General features: G+C 42.4%; 7 protein-coding genes across 7 annotated transcripts; 4 read left to right on the forward strand and 3 right to left on the reverse strand.

Annotated features, from left to right (window-relative positions):
- Positions 1-313: 313 nt before the first annotated feature.
- On the forward strand, positions 314-1706 carry Bfra_005764 (putative biotin synthase protein; the record flags this gene model as incomplete). The annotated part of the gene is made up of 2 exons (XM_037336141.1): positions 314-681; positions 830-1706. The coding sequence occupies 2 exons, from the start codon at positions 314-316 to the stop codon at positions 1704-1706; spliced, it is 1245 nt and encodes a 414-aa protein (XP_037191351.1).
- Positions 1707-2903: 1197 nt separating this feature from the next.
- On the reverse strand, positions 2904-5595 carry Bfra_005765 (putative gdp-mannose transporter protein; the record flags this gene model as incomplete). The annotated part of the gene is made up of 5 exons (XM_037336142.1): positions 2904-3295; positions 3349-3744; positions 3806-3896; positions 3965-4261; positions 4849-5595. The coding sequence occupies 5 exons, from the start codon at positions 5593-5595 to the stop codon at positions 2904-2906; spliced, it is 1923 nt and encodes a 640-aa protein (XP_037191352.1).
- Positions 5596-6390: 795 nt separating this feature from the next.
- Positions 6391-7053, forward strand: Bfra_005766 (uncharacterized protein; the record flags this gene model as incomplete). The annotated part of the gene is made up of 1 exon (XM_037336143.1): positions 6391-7053. One exon carries the CDS (start codon positions 6391-6393, stop codon positions 7051-7053), a length of 663 nt encoding a protein of 220 aa, XP_037191353.1.
- A 2174-nt stretch (positions 7054-9227) lies between these two features.
- Bfra_005767 (uncharacterized protein) lies at positions 9228-9890 on the forward strand (the record flags this gene model as incomplete). The annotated part of the gene is made up of 1 exon (XM_037336144.1): positions 9228-9890. One exon carries the CDS (start codon positions 9228-9230, stop codon positions 9888-9890), a length of 663 nt encoding a protein of 220 aa, XP_037191354.1.
- Positions 9891-10982: 1092 nt separating this feature from the next.
- Positions 10983-12821, reverse strand: Bfra_005768 (uncharacterized protein; the record flags this gene model as incomplete). The annotated part of the gene is made up of 4 exons (XM_037336145.1): positions 10983-11621; positions 11674-11734; positions 12262-12350; positions 12423-12821. 4 exons carry the CDS (start codon positions 12819-12821, stop codon positions 10983-10985), a joined length of 1188 nt encoding a protein of 395 aa, XP_037191355.1.
- A 1023-nt stretch (positions 12822-13844) lies between these two features.
- On the reverse strand, positions 13845-15872 carry Bfra_005769 (putative vacuolar protein-sorting-associated protein 36 protein; the record flags this gene model as incomplete). Its single annotated transcript, XM_037336146.1, has 3 exons — positions 13845-15521; positions 15575-15710; positions 15772-15872. 3 exons carry the CDS (start codon positions 15870-15872, stop codon positions 13845-13847), a joined length of 1914 nt encoding a protein of 637 aa, XP_037191356.1.
- A 479-nt stretch (positions 15873-16351) lies between these two features.
- On the forward strand, positions 16352-18040 carry Bfra_005770 (putative sac3 ganp domain protein; the record flags this gene model as incomplete). Its single annotated transcript, XM_037336147.1, has 3 exons — positions 16352-16421; positions 16497-17775; positions 17827-18040. 3 exons carry the CDS (start codon positions 16352-16354, stop codon positions 18038-18040), a joined length of 1563 nt encoding a protein of 520 aa, XP_037191357.1.
- Positions 18041-18050: the final 10 nt, after the last annotated feature.

Genomic DNA, 18050 nt, shown 5'->3' on the forward strand with positions numbered 1-18050 from the left:
AATTTGTTGAGCTGCCCCGCTGGATCATCTGGGGTTACATGAATGAGTTGTGTAAATAAACCCCTCACTTAGCTTGGTTTCGAGGTTTGATTTGTCTCCTTCCTTTTTGTCTCTCGTTGAGTCACGATTTGGTTTAGCTAAATTTTAGGTAGTAATGGCGATGAATCTATTGGATAGTAGCTTGATTTGGAAGTTGTAGATATTTATCATAGATTTTGGTTTCTCTTCTTTAATCCGCGTTAATTTACCTGCTTCATAGAAGAAGGTGAAGAGTGTGTCTACCTACGTGAACTCTCTACTTCACTCCAATATCATGGCAATCCTCCGGGCCACCCTCTTTCGTCCCCTCCGCTCCAACACCCACAAGCTCCCCTCCATTTCTCTCCCCCTCCGTCTTCAAGCCCTGAACTCCAGAAACTACGGCACTGTATCATCTGTTCCTCCCCAAACTACGGAAAACACTGTTACATCTCAAAAAGATGTTTACCAAGAAGCTCTCAATGCAACTGAGCCTCGCACTAACTGGACGCGAGAAGAAATTAAGACGATTTATGATAAACCATTAATGGAGTTATGTTGGGGAGCAGGAAGTTTGCATAGGAAGTTTCACATACCTGGAGCCATTCAAATGTGTACTCTGTTGAACATTAAAACCGGTGGTTGTTCGGAGGATTGTTCTTAGTGAGTTTGTTTTCATTTCACCTCGTTTTCATATGTGTTATCACCGTCGTCTTCTTTTACACTATCCATGTGGATGAATGTATCTCCTCATTTCGTCTCGTATTTGTCCGCTATTCATTAGACCACAATGCTAAGTTCCAACCCCCAGCTGCGCCCAGTCATCACGCTATCAAACCGGCCTCAAAGCTTCCAAAATGATATCCGTTGAATCCGTCCTCGCCGCTGCCCGGATCGCTAAGGACAATGGCAGCACCCGTTTCTGTATGGGAGCCGCCTGGCGCGATATGCGCGGTCGTAAAACGAATCTCAAAAATGTTAAAACAATGGTTAGCGAAATTCGTGGCATGGGCATGGAAGTATGCGTTACCCTTGGAATGATAGATGCGGAGCAAGCTCAGGAACTCAAGGAGGCAGGTTTGACTGCTTATAATCATAACGTGGACACGTCAAGAGATTTTTATCCAAAAGTTATTACAACGAGAAGTTATGATGAGAGATTGAATACAATCAAGAACGTGAGGGAAGCGGGTATTAATGTTTGTGCTGGGGGAATTTTGGGGCTGGGTGAAAATAAGAGTGATCATATCGGACTTTTGGAGACGGTGGCTACGTTGCCTTCGCATCCAGAATCGTTTCCGGTGAACATGTTGGTGGCCATCAAAGGAACTCCATTGGAAGGAAACAAGAAGGTGGAATTTGAAAACATGTTGAGAATGGTAGCAACAGCTCGAATTGTCATGCCGAAAACCATCGTACGATTGGCAGCCGGAAGAGGGGAACTGAGCGAAGAACAACAAGTTTTATGTTTCATGGCCGGTGCCAACGCTGTATTCACCGGTGAGAAAATGTTAACAACACCCGCCGTTGGATGGGGAGTCGACTCTGTTGTCTTCAACAGATGGGGCTTGCGACCCATGGAAAGTTTCGAGGTCGATGCCTTGAAGAACGACAAACCAGCTGCGGTCTCACCCACAGAGATTCCAGTGGAGGAAAGTAAGGCAGAAATGCCAGGTACGGTTGCATGATTTTTTGTTTGATTTGGATACCCCATGGCGTTTGGTGCGCTCATCATATCGAGTTTATCTAAGGAGATAGCATTCGAACAATGGAAGTGCTGTTACGCCACCATTGGGATTGGCGTATTGGACTGAGATCGACTGTACCGCGAAAATGTTTTGCGCTATCGTGTGTTGTCGTCTCGTGGGATTCAGCGTTGCTTTGTGTTTTCATTTTGGTTGTGTTTGAAGTGATGGGATGATTATATAGATATGGAGAATATACGTATACCTCTGTGTGATTAGCAGAATATGTTGTTCCTTTGCATCGTGAATACAATTACGAGGTAATATAGAATGACAGCCGGGCACCTCAAGAACTTCATTACCTCCCACTAACTCGGGAAGAACTTACAAGTACACTGCAATCAACTGAAAAATACATAGAAGGAAAAGTGGTAAGCTTTTCAGAGGGGTATCAGCCATCCCGGTGGTCCTTTCCTGGTCGTACTCTTTGGTATCACAGAACAACATCAGAGAACTACATGCTAAACTTTAAATCTCAACCCATTTTTATTTCCTTTGGAAACGGTTTATGTAACCGGAAACCCTCATCAAATGAGAAGGAAAAAAACAAACGACATATCTCTCGAGCCGGTTTCGAGAAACCTAACTCCATCGACTCGAGAAGACTCCTAGCGAGGTACCGGTGATTATGTGAGATGAAAGTTGGAGAGGAAAAGTAGCAGAGGAGGTATTTTGCATACTATAGTAAGACTTCTACTATGTGTCTAACTGAGAACTATGTTCTTATATATGGGCGAACAATAAATGGAATCCAGCATTCTTTTCCTTTCTGAAACTTCGTGCTTTGTTTCCCATTCAGCTCTAAGTATATTCGTCCTGTTATCTTGGAAAAAGACCAGCCATCGAATATGGATGGTATGAAACAAACGTTCATGCCCGCACAGAATAGATACCTAGTAACTACTTCCAATCATTCCACCTTGATACTCACATGTTCATCTGGCGCTGAGTATACGAGTAATTGGGCCGTTTCCAATCACCCCTGTTTATGATTTCTATACAATATGTAAGTAATATAATCAGTGGTTTTATACTGAAAGTATACAAGTCGCACCCAACACCGTGCTTTAACGCCTGGCTCCCTCGCCCATTTTGTCAAAAATAATTCTTGTACAACGATCTATTTCAAAAACTTCTTCATCAAACAGGCAACACCCTTTTTCCCTTCGCATCCTGCTGCTGTTTTCCTTCTAAATACGCCCCCAGAATACCGCCTGAGCACCCTATCACTATAGCGGATACACTGCCCATGTTTATCGGATTCGAATACATGTACATTCCTAGCAAGGCTATTGCCATTTTACTTGAAGCTTCGACAATTGAATGGAAACCTGAAGATGATTTTCGAACAATTGCGGTGGAATAGAATATTACAGGGAAGACTCCAAAGCAGGTATAAATTATGGCCCAAATAGTCGACGTTCGTATCGAAGATGGGAAACAATCGTTCATGTTCTCGTCGGAGAAATCCTCGATGAGGAAGGAAAGCGCTGATGTGATGATAAATATAAGCACATGGTTATATAGGAAAACTAAGATATGTCAGCTAGCCGTCCATAAGTTCTTACAAGGAGGGAAGACATACTATCCCATTGACCAAACTTGAGATTCGGCACAATCTTTGCCTTCCATGCTTCATATGTGCTGTACAATAAAAGATGTATGACCATGAAAATATATCCAAGAAATAATATCATGACAGGGTCTTGAGGTTCCAAAGTTTGTTCGAGTCGTCGGTCCCCATAGCTTGCTTCTGCATGTGCGTTTTCCGCAATGACTGAAATTATTATGCCGGAGAATATTAGGAGATATGATTTAAATGCGAACGGAGGAATCGGTGTCCCAAACAGAATGCTGTCGACGTAGGGGACTGTGAAAATAGTCGTAGTAGAAAGGAGTATGTACGTAGGTAATGAAAGACATTGAAGCGCTTTGTAAGATATATAATTCGAGACGAGGAGTAATACAGCTAAAGGAAGCCCTGTACAGAATTTTAGTTAGCATCTGCAATCCTCAATTCCTTCAGGTCGCGCAACCCATACAAGTCTTCAATTTTTGGAACTCTAGCCCGGCTAATTCCTTGAAATATCCGCCCCTTTTTAATAACCATATCACTGTGATAGCAGTTCCTGACTATTGAAAACCCAATGTCAGTTTTACGCATTTTCCCAAGCCACGAAGCTTTTGTTAAAACAGCATACCTGAAGCGACAGTAAGAAGAAGTTCAAATTCCAGTATTGACCTGAGACGGCATATTTCAGGATCAAAGCCAACAGGGCACTAGAACCTCCGTATGCCATCACATCGAGCCATTTTCCTGATTCTCCTCCTCTTCTCCTCGCAGGTAGATATCGGTCCTTCTCCTTTTCTTTGCCCTTCGAATAACCATTCATCGTCATCGGCTTTCCGCGGGGTATATTCTTCTTCTTCGATGGATATTCGGCGTCGCACTCATAGTACAGGACTGCACCATTAATTCCTGCCCTCGATCTATCCTCCTGCAATTGAGATGGTTTGGTTGGTTGGGTTTGTTACGTTTGTAAGGAACAACGAGATAACAATTAAGGATCAAAGAAACGGCGCCAAGAGGTAGGTAAGCTCAGACTGGTGGGTCAAAATTTCGCGTAGGTTAAGCTCATGGTGCGGTGCAAGCACCGTGTTGAGGACCCTGAATATTAGTAATTCGGCATGTGTTGAATTCAATTGCTATCCTTTTGATCCTTACAGAATGTTAATGGAGCACACATAGGTTAAAATTGAAAGGCATATTGAAAGTCCTGTATCAAGAGTTGCTGTTTGATGTCGATAGTTTGAGGAGAGAGCAGCAGTCACATGCTTACTGATTAGGTAAGCTATAGGTACGATACAGATTGAACTTACCAATTTGCGTTCATGTAGAGTCACTACTATCACGATACACCCTACGATTTAGTCAATGGATTTTCCTTGAATTTTCTTTCATTTCTTAACTTTTGTAAAGCTACTTTGGCTATTTTTCTATCTGATTGACCACCTAGGCCGGGGCGGGGGGCTTAGTATACTTGAAAGATCTCACAAGTCATACAAAAAACACTGCTGGACGCACTCTCCCTTCAATGACGACGACAACTGCACTGTTTCTTGACGATTGGTCCAAGGCCAACCACTCATCTAACCTCTTGCATTCGTAGCACAGTTTGTCTCCTTGTTGAGGAACTTTGATTATGACCTCGGGAATCATAACTCTACGATATTTACGATTTTGTTTTACAAAGAATCGCCTGAGTCCTTCTCTACAGAGCACTCGCTCCGTGATATCTTGCAATCGATGCTTTCGCGAACATTGCAGGTCTTGGACTACGAAATTCTGCACATGACAGAATGGAAAAGCGCCTGTATTACCGTGATAAAGTTCCAAGTATCTATCTATATCGACCAAGGGGGGTCTAGTGTCGCAAATCCTGGCAGAGCATTGGATAGAATTTACAATTTTTGGGTCCGTGAACAACGATGCTGTAAACAAGTCGACAGCGTCCATCATCAATACTGAGTCTTGTTGGGTGTTGAAGAAGATGGCACGATCGTCAAGGTGCGTCAATCTCTTGTAGACCTTCTTAGCTTCATTATAGCTCAGCCAGTTGATACCAAGAAGTACCTCGGGAGTCTCAATCTCGAATTGGTGGGAAATTAACCAAGTCACATCATGGACAACAGGCTCTGCGATGGCCTCTTTCCAGATCATAAGTTGAAGTTCATCTGGGAGCCTCGAGAAGGCGCTGACCGTATCTTTTACTGTCAACTTTGCGAAAGCTTCGCAGAGTGAGTTCATATCTAATGCAGGATTACATGACATGATTGATGGTCTAATCTTTTCTTTTCTGTAGTATGTTCAAGGTGATGTTCTGGGAAAGAAAAAATGGGTTACCTCTTGACGCATTATATTTATACACGAGGAAAGTCGTTGTTCTTTACATGATCTGCTTGTAGAACACATAATCAGGACATCAAAACAGGCTTCATAGTATTGGCGGACATGGTCCCGCAGATATACAACACAAAAGTCAAACTAGTCGTCAAGTCTATCGGACCCGGCCACGCATGAAGAAATACACCTTCTTACTGTTCGATTTCTTTGATACATCGCGAGGAAATCTCTTCTCTTCCATAGGCAAGATTGGTGGATATCCGGCAGAACAACGTGATGGCTGCATCTGATTACAGGAGTTGAGCCAGTAGTGTTAGAAAGAAACTCTGTCCAGACATTGTTTGTTAAGAATTGGAACAACTGGTTTCGGTTGGACTAACTGCCATTCGATAGTCGAGGAAACGACACAGGGACAATTGGCAGTCTACAATAGCCTAAGGCAATACGGGCGACTTTGGAGGCTTCGAGTTTTTGTATAATGGTCAAATGTGTTTGCAGAAGAGATTCTTTGTCCGAATTGAGGTCAAGCACGATATTGTTCTCTGTACAAGTAAGAAACAACACTTGCTCTAGAGATATAGATCTCGCATCTTCAGCTTTCATATTTAATTTTGAAATATCCAACATATACTTGGGAACACAATTTAGGAGTAAATCAAGTCGACATTTCTATATTCAATTAGCAATCTACTAAAAATAGGACCAACCTATATTTACCACAAGATGTCTTTCGGAACATTAAAAGAACGCGAAGAGGAGCGAATTACCACTGATTTGTTTCAAGACCTGTCCAGAATGTCATTACAACGCCAGGATGAAAACCAAGTCGACGAGGTCGGCGAGCGGGAGCTGAGTCTTTTCGTCACCCAAAACGATGATATTCAACAGTCGATCTGGAGTGAGATTCTGGCACTAGAAAATAAAGTATTGACAGATGAATTCGATTTCAGACTCTACGCAAGATATCCGACCGATACAGTCGAAGCCCTTCGTGAGAGCGTGCATCAAATTGAATCCATTACGATGCCATCCAGAATCATTCCGAGTTTCAACCAGGGTGCACGACCCGACATCCCCCTTCTGCAATATCTCAGAGAATGGCATCAAGACCACGAGGAACCTTTTCCTTTTCATAATCTGACCCACTGTGTTATCGAAGATCCTGCTTGTCACCCCACGGCCACAGACCATAGATTGTTCTCATCTGAATATTGTACATATGTACGTCAACAAGTCGTAGAATTTTTCCGAGAGGAAAATCGACGACATCCTGAAGTCAGGATTCCCAGAGTTATTGTTTACTCCCAGCGCATAGGACCCGATAGATGCAGTGATTGCATTGCCGAGATCAGACGAAGACGGCTAGGAAGATTATTGGGGCATTAGTTAGAAGAAGGTAGTTCCATCTTCTAATTGTGTCGCATATTTCAAATCCCTGATCTATCAACCTGTGTTCTACCTTGAATTTCTTTTCTTGCTACTTCCTTGGCTTCGAGTATCTTTTCTTGCTATTCCCTTGGCTTCTTTAAATCATACTCCGTTTCCTTTTTCATTAATATAATCTTTTCTTTCCCCTTGATTTTTCCCTCCTGTAAATCAAAACTTAGTGACCCTGATATGGAGTGATGTTGATATTGTACCTAATTAGAAGCCGCGTGGTAAGATATGAACAACATGCAGAAAATGCCAACTTAAAAAGTATGTGGTACGCGAAGTTTTTGCCACAACATGCGTTCACTCACAAATGCTGTCAGATAATCAATGAATCGAAAAGAAACTTCACTCCAGATCGGCCTCTTTGTAAGGCCGAATTTGTGATTATTATTTGAGGACATCATTATTCGCTTGCGGATCATTACTGGTTCAGAAAACATGTCCAACAGTCGGCTTGAACATTTGAATATAATATATATCTGAACTCAGCACAGAACCTAGTCCACCACAGCCCAATCATCAATTCTGTTAGTGTACTCGGCTCGTTGCCCGCGTTTCGAAACTCTTCTCCTTCTCCTTCTCTCCAAAAGTGACCTCTCCTTCCTCTTCCTAATGGAACGAGAAGACAATCAGTTGTAATTCATTTTCGAAGGAAAGCAATATCATCGGAATTCAATATGATATTACCACATAAAGATTTAATTATCGTTTCCACTTTCTTACTATTTGGATCGAATTGAAGTTTCTCATTTTCTAGCTGTTTTCATCCATGACTATTCTCTCTTTTCTTCCATAAATTAGAAGACTTTATCCTCCCTTCAACCTGAAGGGATAAGAAAGATCTGTACACGCCAACAATTACACGTCTCTTTCGTCATCATCTACCAAACCAATCCTGTTCTTGGAGAAAAGATACCCAACTCTTCTCTTACAGTCTAAATAATGCTCAGCATTGGTGATTTTGATAAGAGGCCCTCGACGCCCGACTGAGATCAGACTAAACTTTGAACCACAACATTATTCGCAACCCAATCAATGCATAGCTCAACTTCTAGCCTCTCACGTTTGGAAGGATCACATCGCGTTCACGTCCATTTAACCCTCTGCTGATACGACGGGCTGGTATTTGCAAGCGTCTTACGTGGTACCAGACCTTCTACCTATCTATCAAGCTACTCTACTACTGGGTTTGGCCTTCTTTGTTGATTGTTTGTTGTTCTTTGTAATCGTCTCCGCCAGCCTTATTATGTCTCTTCTTATCGCGAGAGCATTTGCTCGTGAGTTGATTGACAGCGTTGGCGGGCATCTTCCCATCTGAACCAGCAGCGGAAGTTTTTATCTGACATCATCGGTAGGCCGTACCTTTCTGTATCAATTATTAGCTAATCAACTGTTCCAGAAATTCCAAGAATTAGGGGCTCGGAAGTGGAAATTTTATCTTTCAAAAGGCCATTTAGCAGAAGAAGTCATGAAAGAAATCCTTGAAAGAGCGGAGATAGAAAAGTTCATTTTCATTTCCGGCAACTACCACCAGATAAGATTAAGATTTCCGCTAGTTAGCAGCTCATCAGTGAGTGTGTCGAGATGATAGTGTTTTTCCAATGAGTTTGCCGGAATTCGAAGCTAGCAGATAGATCATAGCTGGCAGATTGACATATCAGCCACTCTGTGTCTGGCCTAGTTTGATATCTTGATGGCATCTCTTGGCGGATAGTTCAATGGACTATGAAAGGAACGAATTGAAGAAAGAGAACAATAGTTGGTGAGTTATTTTTGTACAACATTATCATACGATTATTGTGAGATTTCTTCATCTTTTGTTCACAATCACAAGTGTACGTTTTCAACTGCCTTGTCCTCAAGACTGATTCATCCTTCGAGGCCCAGTTTTGTCTACCATAACAAAGGTCTGTTGTCCTATTTCTTGTCCTTCAATCGGTCCTCAATATTGTATCTTACAGTGGTATGCCCGCTGCATTTTGGACTTGCTTTGATGGTAGAAACGTATTGAACTCAAACACGAAAATTTGCCAATAGGAACACTTGAAAAGTATCGCCCTTCAAAATTCTCAGACTTTTATTCTATAAACAAACAGACTCTTCAATTCGAAAGCATTCGCGAAGATATGTCTTCGTTTCCTTTGCAGCCATCCGTTCCTTTCAATCCAGATATAGATATCTTCAATTTTAACAACCTCAAGTTCAATGAAGACCTGCAGTGGGACCACCAAGCAGAATCTCTCCTTCTTTGCGAAAATGTGCCACTGCCTGCGGATTGGAAGCCTTGGCGTCGCGCGGATGAGGTGATGAGAGGCTGGTTGATTCATCCTTGGGTTGTCAAGAGAGTTCAAATCACACCAAAATCAAGATTTTGGCGGTGTCTAAACCACGACTTTTCTGAAAACCCAATCCTTCAATCGCAACCTGTAATTTTTACAAACTTCATCTTCCAAGATCTTGATGAATTTATTCTTCAAGATGCCGACTGTATACTCTACCACAGGTTTGACTTGCCAATTAATCGAGATAATTGGAGTTATATTATGACGATATTCAGAGTTGAAGCTTCCCATAATGAATTTGCGGCCATGAGAGCAGGCTCCAAATTCAAAATACCAAAGGTCACGATTCTGCCTAGTGCCAAGATTTCAACAAGATGCAAGCGTTGTATTGAGAGACAGATGTTCCCCCGGAAGCATTTTGAAGACAGAAAACGTTTGAAGTATTGGAATAAACAGTATCAGCTCAGAATGATTGAGAGATCCAAAATCGACGGTTTCCGCTGGTGAGTAAGTCGGATCTCCTTCATTTCTTCTCGTTCTATTTCATCAGTCTTTTCTATAAAAACAGTCAGTAAAATAAACCCCAAAAAATTTCATATATTTCCTAGTAAACGCTTTCTTTCTAATTATACACACTCCATGTGAAATCATTCCACCTTCTAATGTGCATTTTCCATTCACCTTCCACTCATGAAACCACTGCCAAAACATAAAATTCCTAGTATTTCAAGCTTTGTACGGCTGCTTGAAATACTGACAGCGCAGAGCTTTTGCTTAAAATCTACCTCGAATCAATCGCACCTATCTCATTACCTACATTTCGTCTCTATCCAAGTTCCATATTTCCAGCAACAGTGACTCAAGCAAACCCCGAATTTCTCGGTAAGTGTGACTAACAATTCTATGATCCCGTTTTCGTCTTGAAAAGAGTGTAAGACGTCTTTTCAGTAGAGGACTCACAGTTTCTTTTGTGATGTACGTTTGAAAGAGGTGTAAACACCGACAAGAAACACAGACTGGCCCCTACACGTATCTTATTATGATAAGAGACCCTTGAGGTACGCCTGGCATCGGAGCAGAATTCATAAAGTAATCTTGGTTGATGCTGTTAAAAATCACCTCATCGTCGCAAATTCACTAAGTTCAATTCTGGACGCATGGATACCAGCCGGTTTACATCATTTTTGGGGAATATCAGAAGTTCTATACTAACCTTACAGCGCTCTATTTGATTTTTTTAGTCATTAATTCTTCAAACAAGATTGGTTTCTGAGGTTATCACTTCAAAATTTCACCCGTGCCAGTCATCCAATGGCACCGATGCCCAGTTCTTTGCCAGACATTTGTCATCACTTGCCTCGAAATGTTTGACCGCAGTCATAAAGATATTGATTTAACTGTCCTCGCAATCACTTTCGGGAAGTATCTTTAGATGTGTCAATAAAGTCTCGCTCATTGCTAATCTCAATACATATGTTACAAAGCTCTAATCACATATCCTCCATATCATTCCTCCAAAAAGTGTAAATCCGAAAACCTTACCCAAGTATGTTAGAATAATGCGGGTTCCTGTGGGGAGGAAACCTTATTGATTGGGGTCTAATACTCATAACGATTACCCCAATCACCCGGTATTGACTGTATATTAGGGTCTGGAGGTGTTATCCGTATAGCAGGTTGATGCGAATCTTGGCGATAATGATGACTGGCAGAACTTGATCTCCTTGGATGATTTGGCGCATCATGAGGTCGCATTGGACGGTCACTGTGGGATGAACGGCGACAACGTAGTCTCTCTCTCGAATCCAGAGCATTGGATGCTTGAAGCGAGCCGTTACTGTCAGAACGGGCTTTTCTGCCATATGAACCATACGATGAACCATCTTGAGCACAATTCGATGTATTTGCGGCCCAATCTTCGATCTGTTCGGACCAACTTCTAGACGCAAGAAGCTCGTTTTTCCTTCTCTCCAATTCTTCTTCTGCTCTTTCAAGTGAGCCCTCTCTTAATGAGATCACACTGTTCCGACCTTCAAGATACTTGCTCATATCAGCAAGTCGATCTTCCTCTTCGGACACTTTTACTTCTCTCTCAGACACTTTCATTTCCCTTTCGAACACTTTTCTTTCCCGCCTTGCAAGCTGTTGGATTTTGCGACCACTCTCAGAGGTATGCTGATAGCATCCGCAATGGTCAGGGCAACTACGAATACAGTAGATATCGTAAGCCTCTGCTACCTATTTGATGAATTTTAGTGATAAATGTATGGAATGGGCAACGGTTGCTCACTTTGTGAAGGTGTCTTCGAGAGCACTCAAATCTTCCTTCCTGAAGGACTTGCATGGTTGACCTGTTGATTGTTATGTATTAAATTATGGTCTTGGGTCTTGGTTATGATTCTGGCCTAAATTTGTTGGTTTGGGGTTTGATTTGGTTTCCAGACTGGCCTGGGGAAGGGTAAGGACATCAAAAAGTTAGTCCTGGCTCGCATACTATGAACTATGAATATTTGATCTGGCGGATTCATGCATTATTATTCGAGAATCAAAAGGTTTAGTTCTCTTCTGACTCAATCTAAGTATCTATTCTAGCACACAGTCATCTGGCAAGGAAGTTGTATTCGAGTCATACAAGGGTGCATCTTTTTCAATTTACTTCCAGCAGTGATTAAAATTGTACACCTATTTCGATTCTGCCATATTGCGAATCACTGCTGTAATCTCATAAAAATATAGTGCTGAAATTCTTCTACCTTATAATAATGATCACTGATCGTCAATCAGCTGCCTTTCCTCCCTTTATCTTCCGCTTCTCTACTCCATTCCCTACACAATCCTTTGCCATACTTGTTGCACTCTCCATTCACAATTCACCTACAAGCACTCGGCAACCTTTTCGCAGTCTCGAAAAACCAAGTGCCCACACTCTCCACACTTGTTTTCCGCAAGCAAATTCTTTTTCTTACACTATCAAGTCATGATCAGCAAAGACTTGCCCATCACTTCCTTCCTACCAGAAATAAAGAAGACATAACCCACCAGTCCCTTAACAGCACTCTCCATCATACCTCTCATACTACCCAAAACCGTTGCTTTCTCTGCAATCTTATTACAACAAGTCCAATAGAACCCATAGAAATGATTCGAACTCGCACTCGCACTTGGTGCAGAAGTTAGATTCTTATCCCCATTTCCGATGTCCACTCCTGGGCGAAAGTTGAGTCCAATGACTCCCTTCATGATTCTATCGCTCTTTCGTTCCTTTTCAGGGCTCAGGGTATCTTGTCTGGGTATATGTAATGGATCTTGGAATTGTGGTCCAGAAATCGAGGTTGAAAATCTTGACGAGTAGAAGTTTGGGTGAATCTGGTAGAACGTGTCTGAGTCTGGTGCTACTGGTAGTGAGCAGCCGAATGACTTCGTCATATCTGCGTCCATTTTGTTTGTATGGGTGTAATATAGGCCTGAGAAATTCTTTGACTGATATCATGAAAGTGGAGAGAAAATAGAAGACCATGTGAGTTAAGACAGTTAATCGTTTGGAATTCTGAAAATATTGTATGATGTTTTGAACAGGCAAGAGATCACAAACAGAGGGTGATTTAAATAGAAGAAGACAAAACCTTATAAAAACACAAAGGTCTTACTAGCCGTACCTGGCTACATTTGCAATATTAAGTCGACAGCAGCAAGAAGTAGATGCCCGTACGAAGTCAGTACCGCATTGCGAGACAAAATCTTACACGAAGAATAAACCAGTTAGCAAGTTCATCGAATATCAATGCCATAAAATTGTTGTACTATCAATACATGATATCCATCACCCTTCCTGCCCTACCTCCTATGTAGCTCCTCGCTTATCATTCTCGGCTCTCCACTTATCCTTTCTACATTATCTAAGTGAGCATGAATTTCGACGGAAGTGTCTCTGCTCATATGTTCTCAAACAAACTATTATTTTGGTTGAAATAGATCTCGTCGAATGATATTGATATTCCATGTTGGTAGGTTTGGTAGCTCGAAGTATTCTCGCTTGTAATGGAGACTTGGATCCGAAATTCTGGTACCTACGCAAGATGGTAATAAAAAGTTGGATTCAATCTGCATTACCCATATGGTGTAATCTGGGGTTTCCAGCTGTTGGAACGAGCTACAAATCGATAGAAGAGAATCGTTGAAAATTTTACGTTATGGAAGGAATGCTAAAAAGAGAGAAAGAAAAATAGAGAGCAAAACGAGACTTTTAGTGTTATGCAATCTTGTGCCCGGGTTGAAATGTATACAGAATGCGGTAAGTTAAGTATTTAGATGACTTCACCACTGGAGATGAAGGAGGGAGACACTTCATACTTCATACTTTATTAGTTGAAATTTTTTGACTTTTATTTTAGAAAGCTGTATAGAAATTTCTCACAGGTTTACTTGATATATTTACTATTCAAAGTATGTAATCCATGTATGTTATATGTAGCTAGCAGCAAGATTGCCAACATCAGCTAGCTGTAAATTGGGTGCTGGTGACTGTGCTGAGTCGATCCAATTCTCCCAAAACTTCACTCCTTCTATGCTTACTTCCCTACACAAAGCACCCCTCTCCTCAGCCATTTCAAGCTCTTCTTCAGCTACTCCTATGCTCCATCCAAAACGTTCTGCGGCGTCTTGTGATGTAACCCCCTGGCCAAATTCTTGCCAGTCCCATGGCACTTCCTTCTCTGGTGGAAATACGTGCAAATCTCTCAACCATGCCAGCAAAGTTTTGATGGTCTTTTCGTCAGTCCTATCACTGCCTTGAACCACTAGTACTCCACTACGAAACTGTCTCAATCGTACAGGAAGCTTCAGCTTCTCCCACAATCTTGCAGCCTTTTCGAAGTCCAACGGACTAACGAGTTCAACACCACCCCGAGCACGATTAAAAGTAGCCCATAGATCAACCAGACTAATAATACCTCCAGTCTTGCGCAGGATTCCTCTAGCATCATCTGTGAGAAATTCTGCAAGATTCCTCGACAACTCGGAAATATACAATGACTCGGAATTGCTCCCACCACCAAGCATATCTTTCGTCGTTACCAAACCAAGGGCACTTGCAACTGCATTAGATTCAGTATTTCCATTTGTATTATTACTGCTGGCAAACGATTCGGCAAGAGCAATAATCTCTTTGGCCGAAGCCATCAATGCGTCGAGATCTTCAAAAGCATTTCCTATGACAAGTTCATTATTCTTACGGACTTCAAGACGTCTTTGTTCCAGGCCTGCGATTCCAACCGTTTTCGTCCGCTCGCCACTTGGTGTAGAACTACCCGAACCCGATCCACTATCTGTCCTAACATGGCGATTGGTTTTAGGTATCGGGGGAGCGTTTTGTAGAAGCCATTTACGCTGTGTCATGGATGCTTTGAGACGTTCGAGGAACACTTTTTCTCCACCACCCCGAAATGACAATTTGATGCTTTCATTGGTTTCCGTCCCAGGCGCTGGCAGATTATTCAATGTAGGGCCTGGGGACAATTTACGTCGTTGTGAGGGACTTAATCCAGTTGGGAGATCTTGTGACAGTAGTGGGGCCCCACAAAGCTCGCAAGCCATGAGTGATGGATGGTTTAAGAATGTGCATCTAGGACAAGCAAAGGACGCCTCGTTAACCCCACCTGAAGGAGACTCATCCTGATCGACTCCGAAATGGCTTGAAGGTGTGTCCCAAGAATCAGATTGCGGACGAGGGGCATCTGGACGACCTCTTACTGGTAAGGGTGTCTTAACTGGGGCTATAGTAGAGGGAGCCGGCCTATTGCCCGCGCCAGATATAGCTGCCTTGAGAATATGAGCGAACGGAGGTTTAATACCACATGCCAAGCATGGAGGCAAAGGAGTGTTTGCATTAGATGTGACTGGATCGAAATTCGAGGGGACGGGATTCGAGAAAGAACAGATAGGACAAATCCATGTGGCACTACTTGCGGGTGTAGGCTCAGGAACTGGCAGATGGAATGGACTATCGGTTCGTGATAATGGAGATGATGTTGCACTTCTGGATGGAGAATGTAGACTTGTTAGAGCTCGATTTTGGACTGAGGATCGTTTCGAAGGCTTCGGGACAAGAGTAATCTTGGCGGATGATTTCAAAAAACCAGCCTGTAACGATGTTAACTATGTATAGCCTCAAGAATATAGCTAGTAGCTCTCACGTAAAATTCATAACGATCAACGTCTTTGAGATCTATTGCTGTAGAATTCCTTCTTGGGTCATCATTGTCTACATAACATATTCGATGAGATGTCAAGTAGACCTGGCCATTCTGATGATCAGGAATTTTGTATTTCCTGTTTACAATTTAGGTAAGCAACTGTCTTTCTCAAATTGCTTGCTTGAGCAAACACTTACCCCTCATAAAGCCCAACGTTGTCTTGGACAAAGAGGTTGACCTCATCTGGCAAATAGGAAGGCCTCAAAGCAGTCGTGAGGTCTAAATGTTTTAAAAACATTCGTCCACGCAAGCCATGTACTGAGAGTTTTTCTGATATCTGTCTAAGGACAATGCAGTGCACATCTGCTGGGAACGATGAGAACAATCGATTGCAGCATCTGCAGGTCCTTGTGGAAAGCTAAGACAATTCATGTTCACTATCATTCCCTTATCGTGATGCAATCATTGCTGCTGTAAATTGGGCAATCCTGATTACTTGGACTACCGTAGCAAGTTTTTCCGTCCTTTCTACCTCGTGACTGATCGATTATACGCCAACTCATTCGGTTAATTGTCCATTTCAACCCAGGCAAACCAGCCATTCTTACAAAACATTCCATCACTTCACAACCTCGACAACTATTCTGAAAAAAATCCAGATACATTCTACACAACATCTTCTCAAGAATCTTTCTAATCGAAGACCTTGTCGCGTTTCTTGTATCGCATCACTAATATCTAAGAGCGTAAAAGCATAAGTTCTATATGTACAATACGATGGCTTCACCATGGAACTCTAATATTCCACCGCCTCCAGGTACGACAGGCTCATATGGCTATCAGCAAGGTGAGCAATCCACAGCTCCAGCAAGACGTTTTTGTTCCAAAATCTACATACCGGTTTCTGACAAAAATTCCACAGTCGCGCCGATAGTTGCCCCAGCTTATCATCCAGTGCAAGTTCGACAATCATTTAATCAAGCCCCACCCATAATGTATAACCCAGCAGTAATCCCCCAGCAATCACCCCCTCAATCAATACCACCTCCTGTCCAGAAGAAGAGAGACTGGCCACAGTCAGTTCGTAATTACGTTCAACGTTCATTTGATGTCGCGCATGCCATCGCCGGTATTGAGCGTCCAGACATGGAAAATATGTTAAAAAAGACCATCACCGAGGCATCCGATACCGATACACTCTTCTCCCGTGATTGGGACAATTATCCACTCCCTCAACAATTAATACAAAGGGAACGATCAAAGGCAGCCGCTGCATGGCAGCAGGAATCTTTAAATTTTCAACTAGCTACCACCGGTCTTGCGAATTCGGCCAAGAAGAGGAAATCTATAGAAGGAAGCAGTGATGAGAACCTCGTAGCAATGCCGCCCTGGCGTGCTAACAACCGCACGGGAAATGATGATCGTGCCAATTTGACACCCTCCAAACAACGATTTGATAAACGACAACAACCATTCCAAGACGATCTCTCCCATAAAGGTACAAGTAAGTTTCAGAAGAACCTAGAGAAGCGACAAAAACGATTTGATGGTGGCTATAAATCTACCTATAAATCTAAGACACCAACACCGGAACCAATGATGGGTCCCTTGATTGGTACGAATACAACGTTAGAAAAAGAGTACTTCCGTTTGACTACTGCACCCGTTGCTTCACAGGTTCGCCCTGAGTACATCTTACGGGAAACGCTAGATCTGTTGAAAAAGAAGTGGAAAAAGGAAGGAAACTATTCTTATATCTGCGACCAATTCAAATCTATGCGACAGGACCTTACAGTTCAGCGTATCAAGAATGAATTTACAGTTACTGTCTACGAAATTCACGCGCGTATTGCATTGGAAAAGGGGGATCTCGGTGAGTATAATCAATGCCAGACTCAACTTCGGGCTCTTTATGCCCAGAAGATTGGTGGTAATCCGGTGGAGTTCAAGGCATATCGTATTTTATATTTTATTCACACAGCTAACCGCACGGCATTAAATGATGTCATTGCGGATCTAACAAAAGCAGAGAAGGAATCGGAAGCGGTAATACACGCATTGAGTGTACGTTCGGCATTAGCATTGGGCAATTATCACAAATTCTTTAGACTTTACCTCGATACTCCGAATATGGGAGCATATCTTATGGATATGTTTGTCGCCCGAGAACGTTTGGCTGCTTTGTCGAAAATTTGCAGAACGTAAGTCAATTCAATCCTAATCGCTTCAAAGGGCCAACTAACACATCGTAGTTACAAACCCGAGGTCAAATTAAGGTTCGTCACGGAAGAGCTAGGATTCGAATCCGACGGCGATGCTGCCCAATTCATTTGTGACCACAATGGACAGGCCTTGTTAGTAGAGAAAGATGGCGACCTTCGATTTCTTTCTGGCCAGGCCGGTCAGATTTTTGAAACTGCAAAAGCTGAAGCTTTCCGCGCGATTGATATCAAGGGCCAAATCTAACACTTTTGTA

The sequence above is a fragment of the Botrytis fragariae genome (genome assembly GCF_013461495.1).
Source record: "Botrytis fragariae strain BVB16 chromosome Unknown tig00000075, whole genome shotgun sequence".
In the NCBI taxonomy this organism is placed as follows: domain Eukaryota; kingdom Fungi; phylum Ascomycota; class Leotiomycetes; order Helotiales; family Sclerotiniaceae; genus Botrytis; species Botrytis fragariae.